Raw genomic sequence first — 25,150 nt, 5'->3', positions numbered from 1 at the left:
TTTTAAAACTAAGAAAAAGAGCCAGCATGCTATTTTAAAAAGGAATGAAAAAAAATATAACAAGCTTTCCACTAATTCACCACGCCATTAGAATCCCGAATTTAAACTGCAGTTGCATTCAATTTAAATGAGATGTTTTCCAACCAGATGAAATAGTAGGCAATCGCGGCTCCGTAACAATGCAAGGCGGGAAGAAATAAAAGAAATATAAAGATTAAATGTGGCTGTTTCTTTCAACAGATGGTGACAGCGCCATGGCAGCCTGTTGTTTTTTCTTTAGTTGAAGAACGCAAACATCCGTAATCAATCATCACTGATTAACTAATTATATTACCCTTCCTTTTATCACGAGGGTTGGACCTTTATCTGTAAACACTATGGATAATCTGTATGCTCGGATTTTTCCAGAGGCATATTCCAGTACGCTCACAGTCAGGCAGACCCAGGCTGCACACAGAATTCCGCATTACCGTCCACCTTGAAGCCCTGATCGCTTTTTTATTTTTTATTTTATTTTTTTTTAAACAAAAGCAATTGGTTTCCAACAGGCTGGATAATAAGTCTTTTGACCTGCATTCTTCTTTGACCCATTAAGGTCACCCCTGTGCTCGGGCATACAGCTGACTTAGGAAATGCCTGCAAGTCCTACATTTCATCTCCTGCCCACTCAAAATAAAGCTTTCTTTAAATGTGTCTGTACGGGTCCCTGAAGGCCAAAGAGGCATCCCTGTAGTGGGCAATGGAGGGACAGAAGCTTCTGCCTTTATTAATGAATGCAGACCATTATGAGTCTAGCTGGCTCCTTCCCTGTTCCCAGAAGCATATACTGTACGTGACTTAAAATGCTAGAATATTGACACAAAGCGAGCCGGGCACCCCTAAGGAAAATTACTCCTTGGATATAATGTAGGCTCGTAACAGCTATTAGAGTACAAAATAAAACCCTCCGGGATCAAACTGACATATACCGCATTCCACCTAGTCCTCAAACATTAGAAGAATTTCTTTGTGAAGGCATTCTCAAGGACAGCATTAAACTGACTTTTGTAGCAATCTGCAACAGCTTTTTGGCTCAGAGCTTTTAGTACTAAATCTCTGGTTTGAATCAATACAAGTACTATATCCTCCACATTAATCAATACATTTGGTTCAATACATGTTCTATTAAATTATACTTTCTAATCAAGATTTGTACATTTCCACCCTCTCGCTTTTTCACCCCCAACTTCTTTTCCTAGTGAAATAGTTTTAAAAGTGTATACTGCTAATGATGACAGGATACTGGGTTACTTCCCCCACACTCTAGAGAAAGACTACGGCAAGGGACGGCCCTTCAACCCTTAATAAGGTTAACGGGATGAGAATGTAATAAACGAACATTTTCCAAGTCCACGCAACTACAAAAGTACTCTGAGTTTTAAATTAATTAAAAGCGAATTGCTACAGCTCTAGAAGCACCATTAGTAACGTTCTAGAAATTACACCAAAGACCCAAATCATCCGCAAGTACCAATCGGACCCCATCTTGCCACCCAAAGTTTCCCCTGTCCACAAGCCATACACTTCCTGGTGGGAGAAATTGGGGGTGATTGTGTTTTCATAGACTTTATCTGGTAACCAGCGGGAACATGTGTATGGGCAGGTGCATTTTTGTAAGACATGCTCTATTTTAACGAATATTCTTTAAAAGACAGAGATATGATATTTCCCAAAGTGCTTTGGGGATCTAAAAAACATACTCATGGCCATTTTCATAGCCAGGGAAGTTGATTCATAATTTTTACTTTGGTAGAATTTACTAAAATGGGGTTCTACTCTTTTGTTTTGACATAGCAATGGCATTGCAGAAACTGCCACGATACACCTTTGCCTCTCCCTTTAATGCCATGAATGTCGCATTTATGATCATGTTTGCCCTGACGGAATGTCCCTTTTATTTTTTCATATGGTAATACTATCGCCATGAACTTACAGAGACACTGATGCATTTTCTTTTGACATTTAACACTTTACGTGGGCTTGGCCTGACATCTTAAAGCATTTTCGGATGACACCAAATTATATTAAAGGAAACGGTGAAACAGTGTCATCAGAAATGACCAGGAAAATCCAAGATATTAACGATAGGAAAGGACCATTAGGTTATTTCGTTTGTCCCCTTGCTGGAACATAGCTGTTTTATAAAGTTAATACTCCAGGCTAATTTTCAATGGTTCTGGCAATGAAGTTTCCATCACATGTCCCATAGGAAATGTTTTCACATGCTAATAAATTTCACTGAAAGACATTTCTATTATTGTTGTTGTTCTTGGGACACTCACGCTAAATAAGCCTAGCAAAGAATGGTCTGAGATAACCTTGAAGCACGTGGACATTGGCATGTTCATGAGTTTATGTTCGAAGTCTTGACCGTATATTGGCAGCATTAAGTTCTATCCCCTCCAAAATAATGCAAAAGACCACCCAGTGAACCATTTCCTAGTCATTATACACCATGTGTCACTCTGTTGCTTCATTTTAGCAAGAAGCCTAGAAATTAAACACGTTCTAGAAGCCCAGTGGGACTTGCCTTTCAACAGCCAACCCTGACACTATTGACATATTGGGCTGGACAATTCTTTGCGGGGGGGGGGGGGGGGAGGGGGCGTGTCTCCTGCCCTGTAGGATATTCAGTAGCATCTCTGGCCTCTATCAAAAACAGGCCAGTTGTGGCAACCATCAATGTCTCCAGACATTGCCACGTATTCCCTAGTGGGAAAAAAAAAAATCACCCCCAGTTGAGGACCACGGCTTTACAGTGTTGTGAAAACACACTGAGCTTGCTGTGCCATGCTCGGGTATGCTTATCTTCAGTCCAAGAGTTATTTCCTCTGCCAAATTTAAAAGCAAACAAACAAAAAGGATAGCCAAAGGGACACATACGCTGTGTGGAACTATATCACATGGCATTTTAAAATACAGTCAATGGGTGAAAATGGGCGATTGTTGAGAAAGCATGCAAAGGATACATAATATCCTTTGAGATATATAATAAATGGTATTGCACGTATGAACAATCGAGTGTCTCCAGAAAATGTCCACTCATTCACAACTTACCATCCATGTACCATCAGTGAACAATTTTCCTGGCAATTAATCAATGTGCTGCTTTAGGAATATTTGCAATCTGACAAAGGATAAATATTAAACTCTGGAAATTAATATTTAAGGTATGGATAGTTGAACTATCTACTTTGAACAAACTGCAGAGCCATCATCCTTCATTTGCTGGCCTAGATTTAATAGCAGGAGCCAATTATACCTGTACATAACGAATGCATCAGAGAACCAAAAAACTGTTTTCAGAGCTGGGAGGGTCCTAGGAGCATCTGTTCAGATATGTCGTTTTATAGATGGTGAAATTAAGACCCAGAGAGTGTAAGCCAACTTTCAAGGTCTTGCATCTCCTCCAGTGGCTCAGCTGGCTTTGGGCATGAAGCAACTGCGAGTGGCACTGGTTGATGTGTTCTAATCCCCGGGCTGGACAGGGAGCAGAGACGGCAGGCACTCACCGTCATGGCACTCAGCAACTATGGGGAGGACAGGGTGCTACAGGCCATAGAGATAGGACACCTCACATCTTGTGAGAGAGGAGTCACACTTGCCCGGTGCTGGAGTGAGGAGGAGGAGGAGGTTAGAAGGGAAGGAGGGGCTCTAGAGGGAGAGTAAGCATGAGTCAGGCTGAGAGTCCGGGGGTGTAGACTGTCCGGGACTAGAATGATCTCCATCTGTGGGGCTGGAGATCATTCAGGCTGGGCAGGGAGGTGGGAAGCCACTTCAAAAAGAGCCTATTTTCATCACAGGCGCTCTCTCTCACAACGTCAGACCAAGCAAAGCCTGTGGTGGTTACCAGTGTTGCAAAAATACCCGCCTAATTCGCTTCGCCTTAGTCTAACATGTCTTCAGAAGCCTACACAAAGACTAATGTTTAAAATAACGCCATGTCCAAATTGCTAATGTAGAATAATTTCTGGAATTTTGACAATTAAACATCAAAGAGACATAAAAGAAGCCACTCTGGTCCACCAGTTTCAAAAGGACACTACTGCTGATGAGTCATACGTGGGAAATAGTAACATGGTCGTAATTCCATTTTTCATGGAGAGCCTAAAAACGATAGCAACACTTCAGTCGCTAGCTGACCCCTATCTGTTTTGCATACCGGCCAGGCTTAAAATTTTCCCATTTTGGAACTGACAACAGCACGCAATATCTACTATGTTACGGGGGGGGGGGGGGGGGGAAGTGCCAAATTGGAAGTATAGGCTTAAAGGGGCACGGTGGCCACTGGGAAATATATTAAATATCTCAGGTTTATTTTTAAAAGAAAACTGTGAACTACTTGCTTACATGTAAGGGGCCAAAAGAAAATTCAAGTCAAACTATACAAAGCCAGCAAAAGTGAAAGAGAGGCTGCAGCCTGAAGACGCTGTTCGGATCCTAGAAGAGCAGGAGCCCTGCGTATCATGGGATAGAAGGCTTTGATAGGCAATACAGTCTAATAAGATATTCAGGGATTAAGTCAGTGCTTCACGGACAGATGTGTCCATGTGCCAGTTGTTGCTAAGCTTTAATTTTTCCCCCTGCAATGTTTAATTTATCACACTGGCGCTTTCCAAACTAGAACATCTGTAAACAAGGTTAAGAATGACCTCCTTCCAATTTTACATCCGTGAACAGTGCCCCTTCTTCGTGCTCTAATTTTAGATACCTTAAAGATAAATAAATCTGGAAGGAAGAGAAAAGAAGGCTTGTCTGACGCTGTAATGTGTTCATCTTGGGCGAATACACATTTCCTCTCTGCCTGGCTCCTGACGCCCACAACTGATTCTTGCTGCTCAAGCCGTGGTCAGGCAGCCCCTTCCCAGTCAAATGCAATTAAACAAACTTCTGCTAAATATTTAACAGCCTCATGTAGTAATTAGCAGCAAAATAATGGGAGCTTAAATTGATAATTGCTCAGAAACATCCTCCTGCCAACATTATAAGTTTCCTGCTCCTCCCTTTTCTCTTAGATTTTTGAATCCTGGAAGGTTTTATTTTTAAAGGACTCGGTTACTGAGATTACCCATGGTGACATAACTTGGCCCACGATCTTGCAGTCAAGTTGGGCTGTTTTGCTGTCGGCTGCAAGATTCTCCCCGCATTACTTATTTTACTTGTGTGTGTTTGAAATCCATTGCAATTTAAAGTTATGTACCTGAAAGCTGCTGGAACAGGGCATTGATTTAAAAACTGACTGGCAGGCTTAGGATTTAAACTCTGGTCCACTAGATTCAAAAGGTCATCTGATTAGAATGAGAGAGGCACAAGGCTTGTAATTTATATTCAAAGGGTAACCTTTGTAGGGAGAAGGAGGGAGCAAGGACTCTTTCTGCTTTTCCACTCCATATGGACAAGGATTCCCTTCAACCAAATTCCAATAATTATGAAAAATAGTTTATTGAACTTGGACAAAAAGCAAAAGAAATGCCACTTCCTTGTAGTGTATTACTTCTTTTATTAAAAACATTGCCACACTCTCTAGGAGGTAAACTCATATTAAGAGTAAGTCAACCGTGTTATAAATCATTAAGAATAACAGAAAAAAGTCTTTCCCCATCATGAGCAACCAAACGCTTGTCTACTAGGGCATTCGCTTCAGTAGATATAAATTAAAAGGATAAAACTGTGAACGGACGGTATTGGACTTGCATCATTTACATAATTAAACTGTGTACGTTTCAGGGTGTGTGCATGCGCGCACACGTGCGTGTCCAGAAGGAGAAATGTTACATACGTGTGTGCGTTCTACAGGTGAAGTCCCTGCTGTTGGCCTGTGATCTTTCTGTCCCTCATTGCCTCGAGTAGCCCTTGTTTTAAATTCTAAGAAAGTCCTTTCAACATGCAAATATTTCACACACCCAATTCTACCAGGGTGTTTCTCACTTAAAAAAAAAATAACACAACTCTGGTTTGGAGAGAGGAGAAGTAATTTCACACTCAAGGTGGGTGCTTGTTTTCTTGCTCGCTTTTTCCTCTCCTTTTTCCCCTGCATGTTTTTGTGTACCGTAGAAAGGTTCCAGCCCCCTCCCTTTAAGCATCTCCCACCCCCTCACCCTCTGCCATCACCCCTGGTTGCTGGCGAGTGCACTCAGGCACCAAGAGAGACGAAATCAGGAATGCTTCGGTGTATCTCTTCTCCTACACTGAACCTTGTCAGGTCTTTGGGTAGATCTGTGTTTTCTCTTGTCTGTCATCCACTCTTGTCTCGGGGTCTTTCGGGGCTTACAATGGCAGTGCTGTCCCCGGCTTTCCACCAAGAAGAGCCTCTTTTTGATTCAGAAACTCCCAGGTTAAACTCCCATTCTCCTCCCACTTCCTGGGCACCTTTTCTGACATTGCTCTCCAGGTCTCTGTGGGACAGTTTCCTCACCTCTCATGGTACACAGAGCTACTAGAAAGATAGCCCTTTAATTCCCCCGCACAAAGATGTGCTGTAACTATGGTGAGAGTAATCTATAACCCTCACATCCTTATATAATTTGCTACTCCAAGTTAATTTTAATTCATTACAATAAAGCAATATAATTAAAAAAATAACTCTTTAAAGTGAAGTATTTAACATGATCCTGGAAGAAAGGCAGCTTTGACTAACAGAGGGCCAGGCAGCAGGCATGGTGCATACTCAGGCAAATTCAAAGGTGAGCCGTAAACAAGTACACACGGCAACACTGCCATGCATAAAGGGCCTGGCAACGGGAGGCCTCATTCTAATCAGTCCTCAAAGGAACCTGCCATACAGAAGTGGCACTTATTCTAATTTAAAGCCCTCATGCTTGCTTCAGTGTTGCAAAATTTATAAAAGAATAACTTCATTAAACCGCCTGGCACTTCAAACACAAATGCAAACCAGCCACAACACAGAAGGAGCTGGACAAGAGGAAGAGAAATATTCCCAGAGAGTTGTTAGCTCGCATATTCAAATGAAGTCTGCATTTGGGCGCTTCTCTTCCTGATGACGGGGTTTGACATGCAACTTTCCTTCACCAAGGGCTTCTGCTCTTCTGTCCTGAGGCCTGTTGCTCCTAGCAGTCTGCTTAATAACACTGAAAATCATTCAGAGGGGTCCGGCAAGCCACATCACATGCAGAAATACATCTGGCAGTACAGAAGTGAACACGATTCAGTGTTCCTTTCCTGGTCTGCAGAGAGAAGACTGATTCTGAACACACACTATTACAGTTTCCATTTACCGGGGGATAGATTTCAGACTCTTCTAAGTTGAAACACTCATGAAAAAATAAAATTTTTTTCCCCCTTAACTTGGGTCTTCCAAGAAAGAAAGCAAGAGTAAGGGCTAAGTGGAAACCATCTGCTCGATCCAGGCACAGCACCGGAGAAAAGTTAGTGTCACATCCTAAAACACACACTTTTAAGGAAAATTCTTTTTCTCCACTGAATCAAAGAAATGCTACAGTAAAATCACTTCAGGCTAGATTTCTAAGTGACAATGTAGTTTGTGTCAGAACACACATCATTTCATGCTAACTGTCAGCATGTTTCTCCAAATCCTTTTTTTTTTTTTTTTTTTTTTGGATGCAATGCAAAGACAAATCTAGAAGCCTGTTGAAAAACTCCAAGCCTCTGAGAAAGTGCGTGCCACATACAAGTTGTACTCTGCACTGCGATCTGGAGAGATCCCAGTAATGAGCGAGCCCTTTCCTGTTCAGGGTTTCTCAATACCCACGTCCAAATTTGGACAGATTCTGCTACAAAGAGAGCAAGAGGAAGCATGCCAAACTCTTGAAAATGGTCATCCATGGATGGAGAAGAGGTAATGACCTTAGGGTGAAATTGCTTAAGGTGACTCTCTGCAAAGGCGCATAGCAGAAGACGTGGAGCCCAGCCTTCTTTCGGAGCTGAGCAGCGGGGTCTGCTGTCGCTCAGAGGAGAGACCAGCTAGAGGATACTCACGCCAGGTGACGAGAGGACACACCGACACAGGAGGTGTGAGCATGACAGTTATCGCCCAAAACAACAACAACAAAAAGGCAGTGTGATGTGATTTGTATTATTCCTAGGATAAACAAATACTGAAATTAATTCTCTCCATCTTTATAAATATGTTTTTATAGTGCTGAAGTCTCTTTTACTGTCACATAATGCCATAGAGCGGTGAAGGTACGTTTCTATTATTTTTCTTCTCCATGAATAAAATAGGGCTAATCAGATGGAATGAATGAGCTCATTCAATTACAGGCAGCCTTTATTGTGCAATAAAATATGGATTATTGATCTTGGGGAGTTGGTAATGCCTGATGCAGATTCAAGTGAATGAAACCTGAAGATGCGAGTTTGACTATTTTTACACATGCTTGAATCTACTAGGACTGTTTCCACTTTGGCAAAAGCAGCAAAAGACAACAACGCTAACTAATGAAACCCAGGGCTTCAAAAGGGGACAGATGAAAGGTCACCTCAGAGGGCAGGTGTGGCCGCCTGAGAATCAGGCCCCCTTAGCACTGGGGTGGGGGGGTGGGGGGGGAGCCATCCCTTGGTAGACTCCTACAACTGAGGAGGGAGGAGACACGGACGGTCTCTCCCGGCCTGTCTGGGGCGCAGTAAGCAGAAACTTATCTGGGAGACTGAAATTTACTCCATAGGCATCTTGCTACCAATCCAATCTGGTCCCATCGTCAGAACGAATGTATTGCTATGGCTTTGCACTTGTGAGCCGGAACTTGTTTGAAATACAGCGCCAGACTGTTCTAGCAGAAACCTTTGGTCTTTTATCTCTTTAAAAAGAAGAAAAAGCAATAATCAACCCTGGTTAGAAAGAAAGCAGCTCTGAGTATATGAGGGTCATGTGGACCGGAAAGCCGTTGCGGCAAACACTAAAGGGAAAAAAGAAGGTGAGCTCTGATATTCGGTGTTTATTTACACACCTCAGTCCTGCCTTCCCATTTCCCCTTATAAATCTGCCCCCAGACACTGTGGCGGGCTGACTGCTGCTCGTGCTCCGCTCCGAAGTGCACGCCAGACTGTCTCCTGGATTCCTCAGAAACTTCTCCCTGCCCCTCCCTGCAGAGCTAGCCCTTTTCCTCCTTGTGACCAGCTCCCCACCCTCGCTACCTTTCCGCCGAGGGCCAAGCCCCTGCCCCACGGCAGCACGGACGGAGGCTCTTTCCTCCCCTGATTTTCTGTGCTAACAGTCGACATGGGTTCTGGGTTTTGGTGGGCGTCCCTCCACAGCACGGGCAAGCGGACATGTGGCCTGCTTTCGGAAAAGACGCCGACGAAAGGCAGGACTCAGAGATGCTAAACAATGCCGCACAAAGTTGCCGGCTGCTCGGCTACAGGCCAGAAAATGAATCCAATTTTTCATTCTGTCATTATAAATATTTCATTGCAAATGGTACTGATTTTCTGCAACTGTGGTTAAGCAAAGGGCCTCTGTGTGAATATTTAAGAAAAAAAAAAAAAAGGAGGAAGACAACGAAGAAGAAGGAGGGGGAATGAAAGGTTAGCCACCAATTAATTTCTTACTTTAAATGTAAAAGATTCTGGGAGAAATTCAACAGTGATGTAGTGTGTGACTCAAAGAAGAAGAAGAAAAAAAACATTTACTCTGCTCCTCTTCTGACAGTTTCTCATAAAATATCTGCAGCCCATCTATCTTTTAGTACTCCAGGCTCCTCTGGAGAGCAGAAAATGGTGGTTTAAAGCTCACTTCAGTGCCAGTCTGCGGGAGATTGCTTTCCACAGGACCCCCGCTGATGGAGGCCTAGGGGAAGAGGCCCAGGAGTTATTCAATCAGCCCGAGACTCTGGGGCGGCTGGGGGTCCTTTGAGGGCTGATTATAAAGCTGCCCTCCTGTTGCCTGCCTCGGAACAGAATGAAATGAGCAGCCTCTTGCTGAGCAGATTCTGCGAGAAGGAATTTCACCTGTCATGGAGTTTGTCAGAATTTCAGGATTTATCTTGGTGCAAAATTAATAAAATACCAACCAGGATTTCAGGCTGACTCCTCGGCTGTGTCATCTCAAAGTGATCTTTCACCCAGGAAAACCTGGACAGTGCGTACAGCCATGCTTGCCCTACTTTCCCTTTGGAGGCTGAGCAAGGGGCTGTAATACCACCCAGACATCAGGACGGGATTTTGAACCAATTACGCACAAGGCTGAATTACGTGTGGGTGCTGCTGTCTTAATGTGTGACCTCTCACCTCGCCGCTGTAGTTCCAAAGCCTCTTTGGAATAAGCCCAAGTCTGAAGCATAAAAAGGCCATTTCTGCAGTTTATAACACAGTAGGTCCCCTATGGCATCACATCTGTTAAATGCATACACTGGTATTTCAGGCCTGAATTTGATTTATCTTTTAAAAAGGAGTCCTAACAACAGACGATGTTAAGAGCACAGATTGTGAAACGTTACAAATTAATCTCGGGTCGGCCGGGAACGAGGAGGTGCAGTTTCATCGTTTGGGTGAACACGCATGCTCTCGTGCCCTGTCACGCCCTGGGCTCTCTGCGGGGTGTGAGAGTGGGGTGTGGTGGGGGAGGGCCCCCCAGGGGATGGGACAGGCAGGGAACAAACGTCTCTGCCTGCTCTGGAGCTCCGGGCTGCAGCCCGTTTGGGAGGTCGGCGTCCCTGCCCACTCCACTGCAGATCGCCACAGCCACTGCAAGTGCAGTTCTGCGAAGCCCAGGGTTTGATCGCTTCGAGCTGAGGCTTGCAGAGCCCCGGGGCAATTAGCTCTGGTCCTCGGGGTGGGCGGCATCACGTCACAGATGGGGCAGGGTGTGGGGACTGGCTTGGCACTCACGCCACCGGCTGGCCTGAGCCACTGGACGGCGGGCGCAAACATTTCTCAGCTTCGACTCTGGACTCTGGACTCAGGTTCGGAACAGGCATGACTCCAACGGCAACATCCACCTTGTCTTGGATGCCTGGCCCCCCACCACGCTCAGACCATGGGTGCCTCTTCCTAACCAGTGATTGGCAGCACAGCCCCGGCTCACAGAGTCTGCCATCGGTTTAAGGCAATTGCTGCCTCCCTGTCCATTTTCCGATGGACATTTTCTAAACGAGACATTAAACAACCCCGTCATGCGTAGTGCGTTCCTTCCAGCTCTTCTCCTAGTTAAATGACAATCCGGTTTCGGAGAGCCACCTTTACGAAGCAGTAGCGGCCCAACAGTATGAATATGAAGAGATCTCAGGAAAGGGTGAGGAAGAGAGAGGGAAAGCTTGCAAGTGAAGGCACAGATGGTGGGCGGGGACGCAGGGTGCTCTCAGCAGGCTTCAGTGGAGATGCATTAACTCCACGGAGGGCTGAGGGCTGCCCACCAGTACCGTCATGAATTATAACTGAGTATGGGAGTGAGGTCTTAGTGCCTGGCTCACAGCAAATAGACTGTTCTATTTTCCTGCCCAATCACCTTTCACCCTTAGAAACTCAAAGCACAGCAAAGCACACTGCTGATATTTAATGGTTACCCCCGTAGCCTTTTATGCGTCTAGAAGGCACACAAACTTAGCAGATGTGCCCAGTGGTGTAAGTCAGATAATTATAAAATTAAGTTTTGGCAATGTCAAAAAGGAAACATTTTACGGGCAATTGGGGTTTGCAGTCAGAGGTGGTCTTCTGTCAGCTGGGGGACAGAATCAAAGCAGGAGGGGTCGCGAAAGACAGATGCCCGTCTCCCAGCCGCGCTGGGTATGGGGGAAGAGCCTCCCTCTTGCACACTTTTCTCCTCCTCTTACGGGAAGGCAGTTCCTGCCCAGTTGGTTAGTTCTCCCACTCGCTCATTCAATGAAGTTATCAATGAAGGAGGCCTGTTATTTTAGGCAGTTTAAAATTTCACCACTTTTAACGGACTCGTTTACCCAGCCTTTCACTCCCGCTTAAAGCCTTGGAGTTGCTGTTCTAAATGACAGCACCGCGAGCGAGCACTGCTTTTAAGCACTATTCATCTCGCCCGCCACATCTCGGGCTTTTACAGAACACTGCTCTCTCTCCAATAAGGGGAACTTACTCTTTCATAGCTGCAGGGCAGAGCCTGTTCCGAGCTGTAGATTCGCTGCAAATATAACAATAAAGGATACAAATGTGAATTCCTCTTAAAATACACGCTTGGCTCTGAAGCTGCCTTGCCTTAGCAAACTCGATCAGGAGCAGCCTATCAGTCTTTCTCCAAACGCACAGCAACAGCTCATTTCACGCGGCTGTCCGATGGATCGCCACATCGATGGATCGGAAGGCGCTGGAATGAATTCCTTGCTCATTTCAGGGGATTTATAGTTGAAGTCCGTGATTACCATCTCTCTTTCTCTAATTGTCACACCAGTTGGATATGGAGGTGGTGTTTTCCAATAGTCGGGTAAAAGTTTGTAAACACAAAGGGTCTATTCTTGGCATTTTGTCTCTGCTCATGTGAGGAAGCTGATCCATGTGTGGAGCAAACATCTAAAATAGGAACATATGTGGGACTTTAACGCGCCTCTCTGGATTGCAGAATGTTCTAGAAATTGGGATTTCCGGATCTCTCCAAAGGATCTGACTACAAACGTGGTGAGACAGGGCTCTGTCTTTACAGGACAATCATGCCTGCAGTTTCTCGTTCCCTAAAGAAAGCAGATCTTCTGGCGCCGTGGCAGCCGGCCGTCTTGGCGACATAGAAGGTGGTGGGGCCAGCTAGAGCCCAGCCAAAGCAGAATGTGGCAGAGGTGACGAACATTTCCAGGGGGTGGGGAGGGAGGGGGCTGTGGAACCGGCCACAGTGCTCTTCAGTACACCCTGGCTGGATGCCCCATAAAGTCGCACTGATGGCAGTTCGGAGATGGCCATCTGTCGTCAACTCTGGGCCAGACAAAAAAATAATGTCATGGCAGATCGCTAACAACAGGGCTGTTGGAGGAGGGAATGAGTCCTAGAACGAGGAGGTGGTGCTCCATCTTTTAATAGCGAAAACCAGCCATCGATATGAACATCAAGAAATTAATGGATGGAGAATTTTTAAAAACTGAGCTGGGGTGTTGCAGAAACGATTCAGATGTAAATAAAAGTGGTTTTAGCTTATTGCCGTCGCCTCTGCTGCCCTTACTTCAGTCATATTAGCCACTTGATTCTTGAAAATTTGACTAGCAGGACACATGGTGAAGCAGTGAGGGCCAAATTTAGTAAAAGGTGAGCCCATGTTGTGCCTCCAGGCATGCACACACCGATCAGGCATTTATTGGTACAAAACGGGTAATTGAAAATGCATTTACTCATTTAGTCCAAATGAGTTCATTGTGACAGTTATGCTTATCTATCTTTCTGGATGCTTGCTTGATTTCTAGACACAGTCTTAGAAAAAAAGCAAAATAAACCTACCTCATCTTTAGATGCGTTGTGAATGCTATAAAATTTTAAACTCCCTTCTTTGCTCAAGCTTTGTGCTATTGCATAGATGTTAGGAAGGGGGGGAAAGGGGAGAGAGAAAGAGAAAGAGAATGAATGAATGAATGAATGAATGAATGAATGAATGAATGAAAAACAGTCAAACTGAGGTTAGCCGTGTTCTATTTCTCTGTCCTATATGATTAACTTTCTGCCTTCAATGGTAAGGCCAATCAATCCTGATTGAATTATCCAATATTAACAGCTGAAAGTGATCAAAAGTAATGGTGAAAACATAGCATCAATCAATAAATCAATGCAAATGATTCAGTTCCTGGAGATTCGATCCAATAAAAGAGATAGATCAATTTAACCACTGAGCAAATTAAGTGGAAGTTGGTGGAGCACCAATTTACTTCAAAAGCCCCGCAGGCCCACAAAGAGGAGAAAGGAGGTGGTGGAGAAACGGACCAGCTCCAGACCCACATGCTCACTTGACACAATTTATACTCCTGAGATCCCTGAGGCTATGTGATGTGTTTGGGGCTGTGATTTCAGCCCCAAGAACGAGAGATGCAGAGGTCCGAAGGATCTGAAGAAATGGAGAGCCCAGGCTCTGGGAACATACGCCACCCAGGAAGAGGCAGGAAGTACGCCCCCCACACTGACTGTGCTCCCAGACCGTCACTTCGGAACCCAGCGATGGCAGGCCCAGACAGGGAGATGGGCACATCTTCTAATCTGGGGTTCCCAAAGGAAGACCACATGATAACAGGCAAAGCAGGACAGGGTTTGTGAGTCTTACAGTTGGAGTGGGGATAAGGAAAGAGATTTCAAACTCCATTAGAAATAAAAATAAAACAATTGAAAAATACACAAAAGTTGTGAGGAGTATCAGACGCAAAATAGTTTAAGGGCACCTCTAGCTTTAAAGGCGTACTTTTCCAGTCCTCCAGTTTGCAAAAGAAGATCGGCCTGACTCAGAGAAAAATATGACAACAAACTAAGACAAACCTTTCCCCAGATTGCACCCAGATCCCACCTTGTCTTTGATGGAGGGGCAAGATAAAACTTTTTGTTTTGGTCACATGTCTTTAATTTGGGGTGTGTGGAGAGAAGGGGCAGGTTGTTTTGAAATACATTTCTGAAAGCAAATTTAAATGTTTTGTTTTATGGTTATATGCTAGAAAGAAGAAAAGGAAAGAAAAAAGCCCAAGACTCTTTAATCCCTTGAAATGGATGAATGTTTAAAAATAAGAATTTTTACCTGGATACTAATTAACATGAAACTATGTCAAGGTATGATTAATTGGGAAATCATTCCAGTAGAACGACAGCAGAGAGCTAAGGAAAATTCTGACGTGTCTGAGATTGAGACTTCATTTCTGAGTAATGACGACTCTTGATTTTGTTTACTTAGGTCAGCACTAGGGAACAAGGAGAGGGTCAGGGAGCCAATGCTCACCCCATGCCTGTTTTGCTCTGCAATCTGCCCTGAGTGCTCAGTATGAGATACTCTGCTGCACTCTCTCACCAGGATTCCGGGAGGCAGGCAGGAGGCCTTGTTGTTTCCCACATGCCCATTTTACAGATGGTAACACTGAAGCCCACAGTCGATAGCTTGTAAGTGGCAGTGGCCACAATCAAACTCTGTGACTCTTCTCTGCAACTGACGCCCTTTCCCTTGTACTAAGCTGCCTGTACAGAATTAAAAGCAAACTAAAACAGACAAGAAAAAACACACAGGAACTATTTTTTTCAAACTGCTAACCATTTGCGACTTTATGGGTGCCTAATTCTCCCATGACCACAGATACCAGAATCACATCTATCCTTCAGAACCAGCTTGAATGCGTCCCACGTGATATCTTTCTTGAGTCTTCCAGCTGGAGAATAAGCATCTTCTCTTGGAATACTAACAGTATATTACAGATTAGCTCATATAATGGCTAATCATATGCATATCTTATCTTTTCTAGCGGACTGTAAATATGATCTATTTCTAATTATTTTTGATATGTCATAGAGTGATTGGGATCATGGTCAATTTAAACTGACGAAGTTACATTTTTATAAGTATTTTAATTAATAAACATATTAATTAATAATGACATGGAGACAACAGAAGTAAATAGCATAGCACTTGTGATTTTGACTATTAACAAGGACTCCTCAATGTCTCATCACATATTAGTTAATAACTTGAGACACGAATTTGTATTACATTTATTAAAAGGCTAGTTGAGGGAAGGAGCTAAGTTAGCCAGGGACCCAGTCACCGGCTCAGCAGCCACATTTCCACGGTGTACTGCTGTCTTATGCAACCCATCCTAAGTGCACGGACTCATTTTTCCTTCAGAAGTACGACCAGAAGACCTGAGCACCAGTTAAGCTGTGGTGTGAGAAAGATGCATCAAGATCATGTGATTTGGTGGGAAAGTGATTTGGGAAGAAAAAGAGCTGAAGAGACAATTGCCTATTTAAACAGAAATGATATCCGAAAGAAAATCAGTGTATCCTTTGGAATGTGAGATGATTACTGCATAATGAGTGTGGAAAACACTGCATTCGTGAGCTAATGAAGGGAAGGGCTGTGTATCACAATAACCTTTGATTCAAAAGGAATTCAAACACCAGAATCTCAGGGCCTGAAGTTCACGTAGGCCAATCCCCTCTCTCCCTCCTGCTGGAATTCCCTCTATGTTCAATTCCTAACATGGTGCCTGATGGAACTTTCTGTGGAGACACATTGGAAGAGGATGATTGGATCACTGCCTTTGAATTGTAGCTTTTTGAGAGGCACCAATTAAACAGTAATTACTATACTGAAAGAAAGTGGCCTATTCAGCAGCATTTCTACAAACACACAACTTGCTCACACCTGTATAAACCACTTTGGATACAAATATGCATTGTAGGATATTATTCTTGGACCACACCATCCCTCTCTCAAAGCAGCTTCCCTAAGTTCGGCAGAAAAAGTTTTGAGGTCTATTAGGAAAACATGTGAAACATCCAACATCTTCATTTGCTTTTAAAATAACAAAATGTTCATTTAGTTCAAATAATGCACCTTTATTCCAAAGCACATCTTCCCTACCAGCATGCTAGGTGGACATATATTAGAATTCCTTACACAAATGAGGGAAAACTCTACCAAAAGAAAAAGACTATATCTTGCCAATAATTATACATTATATATCTTTAAACTGGAATTTAGAACTTTTGGTCAGAAAGGTTTAGGGGTCATGTGAAGGACATAGCTTCCACACGGCAAAAGGTGTGTCCTAGATTGAGTGTTCCATAGAAACAGAGGTTTTGTCTTGTTTAATTCTAAAAGGAATTGTGGTCTGTGATGTCCAAAAGACAATGTCTGAGTCCTTAGTCTCCTGAAGACGGACGGTGTATAATGAGGAATTATCTGAGTTCAGACTAACATTGTAGGCAATATCAATGAAAATAACACACACACTCCTGTGTGTGTGTGGTGTGTGTGTGTGGGGGGGGGGTATATAATTTTATACCCTGCAAAGCACTTCTAGTCACACACAAAAAATGGTTTTACATTTTTAACTGGGCATAAGCAGTGAAAGAAATGTAAATTACTTATTATGGTCATGAAATCATTTATGTGCCATTAAAAGATACACCGTCAATATGTTATGAGGTGATTTTGAAATGCTCATCCTAGACGTACCCTACTATTCTCACCATGATAGAAGAGTCAAATAAACTATATGCTTTCAGGGCACCTGGGTGGTTCAGGGCGGCTTAGTCGGTGAAGCGTCTCACTTCAGCCCAGGTCATGATCTTGGGGTCCTGGGATCGAGCCCTGTGTCAGGCTCCTGCTCAGGGGGGAGTCTGCTTCTTCCTCTCTGTCTGCCTCCCACCTCCCCACCCCTGCTCATGCTCTCTCTCTCTCTCCCCCAAATAGGTAAATAAAATCTTAAAAAAAATAGCTATATGCTTTCAATCTCCAATAGGATTTCAGATCTTGGACCTTTAGTTTTAAAATCTCTTATGAAAAGTTCTCCTTTCTGAGCTTCAGATAGATAAGTTCAAGTGGTATGTATAATGTGTATCAATTTTAAAATTTGCATTTTTTCCATACCAAAGCATGAACCAACGTGGGCTGATGAAATGGCTTCATTTTTCATTTTTCTACTCTTATGATTTTGGTTATCGATCTAATTTTCTACTGTTACCTTAATTTCAGTCGATTTCACCCCTCATTCTAGAAGTTAACAAAACTATTATGGTTTTTGTACACTTATCATACCCACTTTTTATGCAGGAAATAAAAGAAATCAATCTTTAAAAATTACATTAATTCCATCTTCTGAGCACAGGTGTAAAGGTAATTTGGGTAATGAAAGCAAATGTACAGGACTGTAAACCCCTGAGGGTAAAGCACAAAAATCTAAACATTCTCAAAACTAGAAAAAGTAAAGTTAACTCTGATCCACTTTTCTTAATGTATTGAACCCAAAAGCCACTGCTACTACCGGGGATTTTAGAAAATAGACCTACATAGACATTCCAAGGACTGTGGTATTAGCTCTCCAGAAATTATCACATACTAACTATAAAAACCGTTCCTATCTAAGGGATGATGCATGTATTGAGGCTGAGTATTCATATCAAGACCAAAAATGTGGGGCACCTGGGTGGCTAATTTGGTTGTGTCCAACTCTTGATTTCAGCTCAGGTCATGATCTCAGAGTCCTGAGATCAAGCCCGGATCTGGCTCTGCACTCAGTAGGGAGTCTGCTTGAGATTCTCTCTTTCCCTCTCCCTCTGCCCCTCCCCCTCCAAAAGACCAAATATGTATGATTCTGAGTTATGGGATTAGAAAAAGAGTGCTCACAGCTTTGGATTACAGACTAAGTCTTATTGCAGCCCAGATCACGATTTTTTTTTTTTAAAGATTTTATTTATTTATTTGACACAGAGAGACAGCCAGCGAGAGAGGGAACACAAGCAGGGGGAGTGGGAGAGGAAGAAGCATGCTCCTAGCAGAGAAGCCTGATGTGGGGCTCGATCCCAGAACGCTGGGATCACGCCCTGAGCCGAAGGCAGACGCTTAACCACTGCACCACCCAGGTGCCCCCCAGATCACAATTTGAATGAATGAGTCAAGAATGACTTGAGACATGTTTGACCTTCTAAGATCTTAAAGTGAAAGAGTTGTGTTTTGTATTGTATCATATAAACCAACAGTTCTCAAAGTGTGGCTCAGGGACCTCTGGGATCTCCTAGATCCTCTAGGGGGTCTGTTATGTCAAGACTATTTCCATAATAGCATTAAGACATTATTGGCCCTTTACACTCTCATTATCTCATGAGCGCACAGTGGAGTTTCCTAGGGCTACTTGACAAGCGATGACATCATCTCTCTGACTGCTAGTAGAATCGCATGTGTGTACATTCTTGTGTTTAAAACATCTTTCAATTTTGATTTCTAATATGGAAATATCAGTAGATAATAACCCACATAAATCAACGCCCTTTGTGGTCATCAATCATTTTAAGTGTAAAGGCATCCTGAGATCAAAGAGTTTGAAAACCACAGGTCTATACTAATTGTAGAAAAGAATGAATACCGTACATCCCATGAAACCCTAAAACACACTACAAAAGAAACCCGGAGTCCTGAAGGATGTGTTTAATTGCTTAGTTTTGCCTGTGCTACAGTGGGCTACAGGCTACTATGGCCATGGTGATGGGCTCTTTTAATGAAAGACATTGAAGTCTTACCAACAGGTTAGCTGCATTAGGAATCTACTAATAGAGTGTAAAAGGGCAATTTTGTTGCAAACTTTTTTCAAGAATATTAGATAGAAGTCAGTTTCTATAGAATCTCTACAACTTTGATTTTAACCTATTATTAATTCTGCTCCACAGTTTACATGCTAATTAAGTATCACTAGGTGTATTGGCCATATCCTTTACAGAGTCATAAAAACCCAGATGACTTATCTTTTGATGCCCATTGCAATAAGTATACATTGTCAAACAGAAATTTAGGTTATATTAAGAAGATACACTTTTTGACAATAGTCTAACTTGGTCAATCTTCCATATTCAATTGCCAAACAGATGTGACAGAGCAGAAATCTATTTAGAAGTGATACAAAGTAAGACAGCAACTTTAATTTCGGTCCACTGACACCACTGTGACAATGAAATGGGCTCACCCATTCTTTCAAATATTTTTTTATTTCACCTCCTTAATTTGCTATTTGCTTACTTTCGGATAACAGATGATAAACTGTAAATTCCTCATTTTGACACATAATTCACATAAATCTGGCTTTCCCAGACCCCAGGAGGTACAAAGCTATCCCAGGGTCTACCGTGTAGGATGAGAAACTAAGGAGTGGGCGGGGGGGCTGAGTTCCTGCTTCACCCAGATCTGGTCAATGCAAAAAATAACTATCTCTTTCCCCCTTTTTAGGCTAAATAACTTTATTGTTAATGATAATGCTCATAATAATAAAATAATTTTGAGTTCGAATCCATTCTCCTCTAAGGGCTCCAACAAAAGTTAACAAAAACGTGTTACTTATATAATTTCATGAGAAAAATGAGAATAAGTATTGTGCCCATTTTTCAGATGAAGTAACAGAAAAAACAAAACAGGAGACATTTTCCTTTCACGATAAATAACATTCCTAGGGTAGCATCCAGGTCTCTTACCCATATTTTAACTACTAGTCTATTGCCAAGAGTAATAAAACCACCCAAACATTTGTGTTGTATTTCCTGGTTTGTACCTTGGATTCAGACCTATTCACCTCATTTTTACCCAGCAGCAACCCCATAAGCATTAGACTTGTCTGTCATTTCTTCATATCTGAGTTTCAGAGACATTATGGACTGGTGCAAAATCCCATATCTAGCAAGCGGACACTCAAGGCTAAACCTAATGTCTTTGGGTGCCAACATTTCAACTAGGAGGCTGTTACTGAGCAATAATTATTCTAGTCCATTAAGTGGAAGAAACATACCAGACAAGAGTACAGCTTTCTTCTCTTCCCTTCTCCCTTCCAATCTTGAGCCCCTCAGGACAACAATAACTTGGACATCCATCCAGCTTGGTGTCCAGTGGGAACAGAACATGAATAAAACAGGACTGGGGAGAACGGGCCATGACGGTGAGGTGAATGATCCCACAGTCCAATAAACCTGACCCCTAAGCCTATCACACTGGGTCAGAAGGTCCAATTATAGGCCTGTGCCAGTTCTTTGTATGATTGACAGCAGCCAGAGGCAAAATTACTTTGGTGTCTGTTAATCCAGCCTCTAATTTTCCCTTTGCCCCAATACACACAGAGCATCATGGTGGCCCAGGGTGAGTGATACTGTGAATCCAGATTTAAAATGCCCTTGTTTCCTATAAGAAGAGCAACTGAGTTCAATCCCGGTTCTCCTCATGGGGACATTACCTGCAGCTCTGTTTGGAAGAAAAACTTCTGCGGACATTGCGTGCAGTCATAGATCTTGTCTTCTTGTCCATGGGCAGAGAAAATATGCTGCTGCAACTTGTTTGCTTGCACAAACACTGAAATGATAAGAGGATGGTGAACTTTGGGTGATTTTCTTTCAGCAAGGCCCTCAGTCGATGACTCCCCGTGAAGAGCCCCAGATGAGGTGGCCTCAACGGCACACCTTCTGGGTGTGACCACTGCCAGGCACTGGGGAGGGCTGAGTCTCGCTTGCCCGTGGTTGGGTCCCTGGCTTTTGTGAAGGTGCACTCCACCAAGCGCCTAATTCAACCCAAACGGCTCCAAAGTAAAGGTTTATCGAGGCCCCGCTCCCTATAAATCTTTTTAAAATAAAGCTGAAAATGGTCAAATGCACAGCACCGTCTGAACAGAAATGACTCTTATTTCTCAGCAACCCACAGGTTAAGAAATCACAGATGCCAAAACCCTGTTTATTGTATTTGCCTAAAGTTACAGCTAGCAAACAGTTCTCTATTTAAATGTGTTAATGCTAAAAATTATATCCCACAGCTACTCTGGGGCACTGTCTATAAATGTGAAACAGAACGGCAGGTAAATTCTCTTTGGATACTTTAAGATCAACTCAGCCTACACACTGAATGCAAGGGTTTCAATAATATAAACATGTTCAATTTTAATGACTACAAAACAAGGCCCTAAGACTGTGTAACAGTTTACCTAGGAGACATACTATTAATAATTAAATTGTATATGCCAGAGGCAGGGTTTGGGTTGGCAGAACTGACTTCTGATGGATGCCTGGTGCACTGTGACCTAAAAAAGTTTGCATCTACAATATTAATCTGTATAGGCAGGGAAAGGATTTATTAAAGACGCTGGCATTTGACTTTGACTCCACTCTAATCATTAAAATTATTCTAATTGCCAGCCAACCTAAAATATTAGAATATTGTTCTTGTGAGTCATACATTTTAATCACATTTCTCATTACCTTAAAAAACTACTCAGATTTCTTCTCTCCCACCTAACACGCTTTATATTGGAAGGTTTTTTTTTTAATTGTTATTTCTAAAATTACTTCAAGATAACACTAAAACAATGCAGGGCTGTCAGCACAGGAAAGGCAAGACAGCTCATGTTTAATGCATTTTTGTCTCTTACCTACATCAACAAAAAGAAATGGGGTTTTTATACAGATTTGCCTCTGATCTCCATATAACTTAGCACATTTTATGAGGCTTCTGGCTACAACATCAAATAACGGTTTTATTAGGGTCTTAATCAGGAGGAGATCTATGACCCAGTCTTCCTGATGAAGACTTATTATGAGCTTTATAGAGAACTCAGATTCCTGACTCATTGTATTTTAAGATAAGTACTGTATTATGGTAAAAATATAACAATGTGTATTTTTATCTTACCTACAGAGAACAAATTGCTGGTTACCAGAGGGGAGGTGGGTGTGGGAATGGGTACAACAGGGGATGGGGATTAAGGAGGGCACTTGTTGTGATGAGCACTGGGTGATGTACAGAAATGCTGAATCACTATACTGTACACCTGAAATTAATACGACACTGTGTGTTGACTAACTGGAGTTTAAATAAAAACTTAAAAAACTAAACAAAAGAATTTTAAAAAGCAAGCCTCCTCCACCCCCTCCAAGCCCAGTATATATTTTTAATTACAAATTGAAAGAATTAAAAAAACCCTCAAACAGTTCCATAAGGAGTGGCTGATGAAATTACTGAACAAGGAGGAGCCTCACAGGCAAATGTGGAAGGCAGAGCCATCACCACACCCAGGTAGTACTTGTGGTAACTGGCTTTGAACATGGCCGCTCTCTTATTTTGTTACAGGATAGAAGTCTATAGGCTGAACGCAGTGAAGGTTACTAATCAATGCCTGGAATCTTGCTCTGCAGACAGAGAAGCCAGTTTTGAGAGAAGGATATATTTTTGTTTTGTTTTGCTTTTTTTTTTTTTTTGGTCAAATAAGAAGGAAACATAGCCTTGAGGGGCTTGACCATCAAGTTTAAGACACATGCAAAATGATCACAAAGGATTTTCCAAAATAACTTTGTCACTGTTGGGGGAGTATCAGAAATGTGTGCGATCGTATTTCAACCCCTGTGGGGCTCAAATTATAGTTTCTGATTTACATTTTTTTGCCATTGCTGAAAACTCTAGTGCTATGACATCCAATAAAAGTTTCTTCAAAAGTGTAAATTTGTATCAACTTCTCCTTTTCAAATCCAATTTCGTTGGAAATAAATGTCTCATCTAATCTGTTCATCTACTCTGTTTCCCAGTTTAAAGAATTTGGGAGGGTTTTAATAATATCTTTTTTATTTCTTATGGGGAATGTTACAAAATTCTCCATGTTGAAATAACAGACATGCTGGGCAACATGGCTGCACTTTGCATCAGATGGCTTGAGATTCGGAAGCCGCTCCATGCAGGCACTTGCTGCCTTGGTGACCTTTTAACACCAAGAGGAGAAAAGTGGACAGAACATGGATGTCGTTTTCCAAATGGAAAAGTGCAAAGTTCTGTGAGAGCTCAAAATGCCATTTGTTCATCCTGACAGTTTAACCTTCCTGCCCACGTGAGCCTTTAAGTAGGCGGCAATCAATAATGCTAATCAGCAGAAATCAAACATCTTCTCCCCAAATTGACCCGAAGTCATCTCTGTGAAAGGCCGCAGCAGTGGGGATACGCTTTGGTAGGAAAGACATGATGTGGCCATGGAGCTCTCTAGAGGGTCCTACCTGTGAAGCAGACGGGGCACTTGAAGGTACCTCCCATCCCTTCGAAGCTGTGCTCTATCAGGTGGCACTGGAGTTTGGCAGGGGAGTCGAAGGTCTGGCTGCACAGTTTGCACTCGTGGTTTAGTCCTTCATCTGTTAGGGAGAATACATGAGCAGAGAAGTTGAAACCCACCGTATCTTTAATAGATGAGTGAAGTCACTATGACTGCACACTGTAAACTATTTCTGTCACCGAATAGAACTATATAGTAGCGTATATGGTTGTCGGTTATTATTTCTCATTATATATGAATTTATATCCATGTAATATGAATTTATATCCATTTAAAATATTTCTGGAATTTAACATCCAAAGAGAATCAGAAGGCAGGGTTTGTCTTGGGGTGATGCATTCTGTTAAGCTTTTAAAGTATAATTAGATGTCATTGATAAGGTATCTCTTTTTCGCTATCATGTTTTTATGGCTGTGTATTTCCAAAGTCCTAATGTAATGGACCCATAGAAAAATCGACAGCTTCTTCCTCAGGCCTCTCCTCTGGTTTACTTAGAAGGTTCTACAAGTTTCTATTTCTAACTGAAAGGTTTTTAGTGGTATTCCCACAAACTTTCTTTTTCTATTTCCAAGATGGTCAGGCAATTTTTAAATATTATTAATGCTTATGGCATATCCTGTAAGTCCTTTATTTTTTCTGCATGTACTCCCAGTTCCCCATATCTTCTCAGTTCAGTGCTCCCTCTCCTTCGTAAAACAGTTTTAATTTTATCCTGTGATCTAGACTGGCTTTCTCCAAAGGAACTTTTATGAGCCCCAAGCTCACTTTTGACTAGTCCTGGATTTTTTCTTTGATATTTTAGGGACAAGATGGTAGAAAAATATTTTGACATAATAATAATTGCTACATCACGAGTATGCTAAGAGTTTCTGTTGTTGATCAATACCCTTATTTTTATGTTGGTTTTCTCCTCGTTAAAATGTTTCTGAAATTTAAAATTTAAGGATTATTCCAACTTATTTCAATTGGTAATTATAAGAAATGAAAACCAGTGGCGCTAGAATGAACAACCTCACATTTCTTTAGTGTTTTCTGTGTTTCAGACACTGTGGTTCTAAGTTCCCACAGATAGAAATTCATTTAATTTAACCATGACAATTAGGCCCATTTTATAGATGAGAAAAATGAGGCCCGGAGAGTTTAAGTGACTTTTTTTTCCGAGTCACAGGGGCAATATTTGGTGGAGCCAGAACTGAACTCCAGGCATCCTGGCCTCAAGGTCCGGGATCTTAGCAAATAGGTTCCGGCAACGATTCCCAGACGACTGCTCAGAGAGAGGAAGGACCGAGAGGCTGCGATTGAACCCAGCTTGTTATCAAGTTATACTTTTATCTTCTCCTATTTGCAGTGATCAAAAATGTTATTAAGGAACATGAGTATCAGATATTCTCGGTCTAGGGAATGAAAGGCATATTCACACCGTGGGGGCAACAAGTCTATCCTCCACACGTGGC

General features: G+C 42.4%; 1 protein-coding gene across 9 annotated transcripts in view; it reads right to left on the bottom strand.

Annotated features, from left to right (window-relative positions):
* The window catches only part of ZNF521 (zinc finger protein 521), a 274,048-nt gene that overhangs the window by 5,196 nt on the left and 243,702 nt on the right, over positions 1–25,150 (bottom strand). For 6 of the 9 annotated variants that reach the window (XM_057313173.1, XM_057313172.1, XM_048218564.2 and 3 more), the window contains 3 exons: positions 23,644–23,775; positions 20,853–20,968; positions 7,587–12,103 (listed from right to left, as the gene is read on the bottom strand). In XM_057313173.1, the coding sequence (XP_057169156.1) occupies positions 12,020–12,103; positions 20,853–20,968; positions 23,644–23,775 (332 nt within the window). In that variant the 3' untranslated portion in view covers positions 7,587–12,019. Of the gene's footprint in view, positions 1–7,586; positions 12,104–20,852; positions 20,969–23,643; positions 23,776–25,150 lie in introns of those variants that run through there. The other 3 variants (XM_044382903.3, XM_048218567.2, XM_057313171.1) reach the window with 1 other exon arrangement.

Source organism: Ursus arctos, unplaced genomic scaffold (assembly GCF_023065955.2).
Source record: "Ursus arctos isolate Adak ecotype North America unplaced genomic scaffold, UrsArc2.0 scaffold_17, whole genome shotgun sequence".
Lineage (NCBI taxonomy): Eukaryota > Metazoa > Chordata > Mammalia > Carnivora > Ursidae > Ursus > Ursus arctos.
Note: the sequence above shows the minus strand (reverse complement) of the source record. Positions and strands in the feature narration are given on the sequence as shown.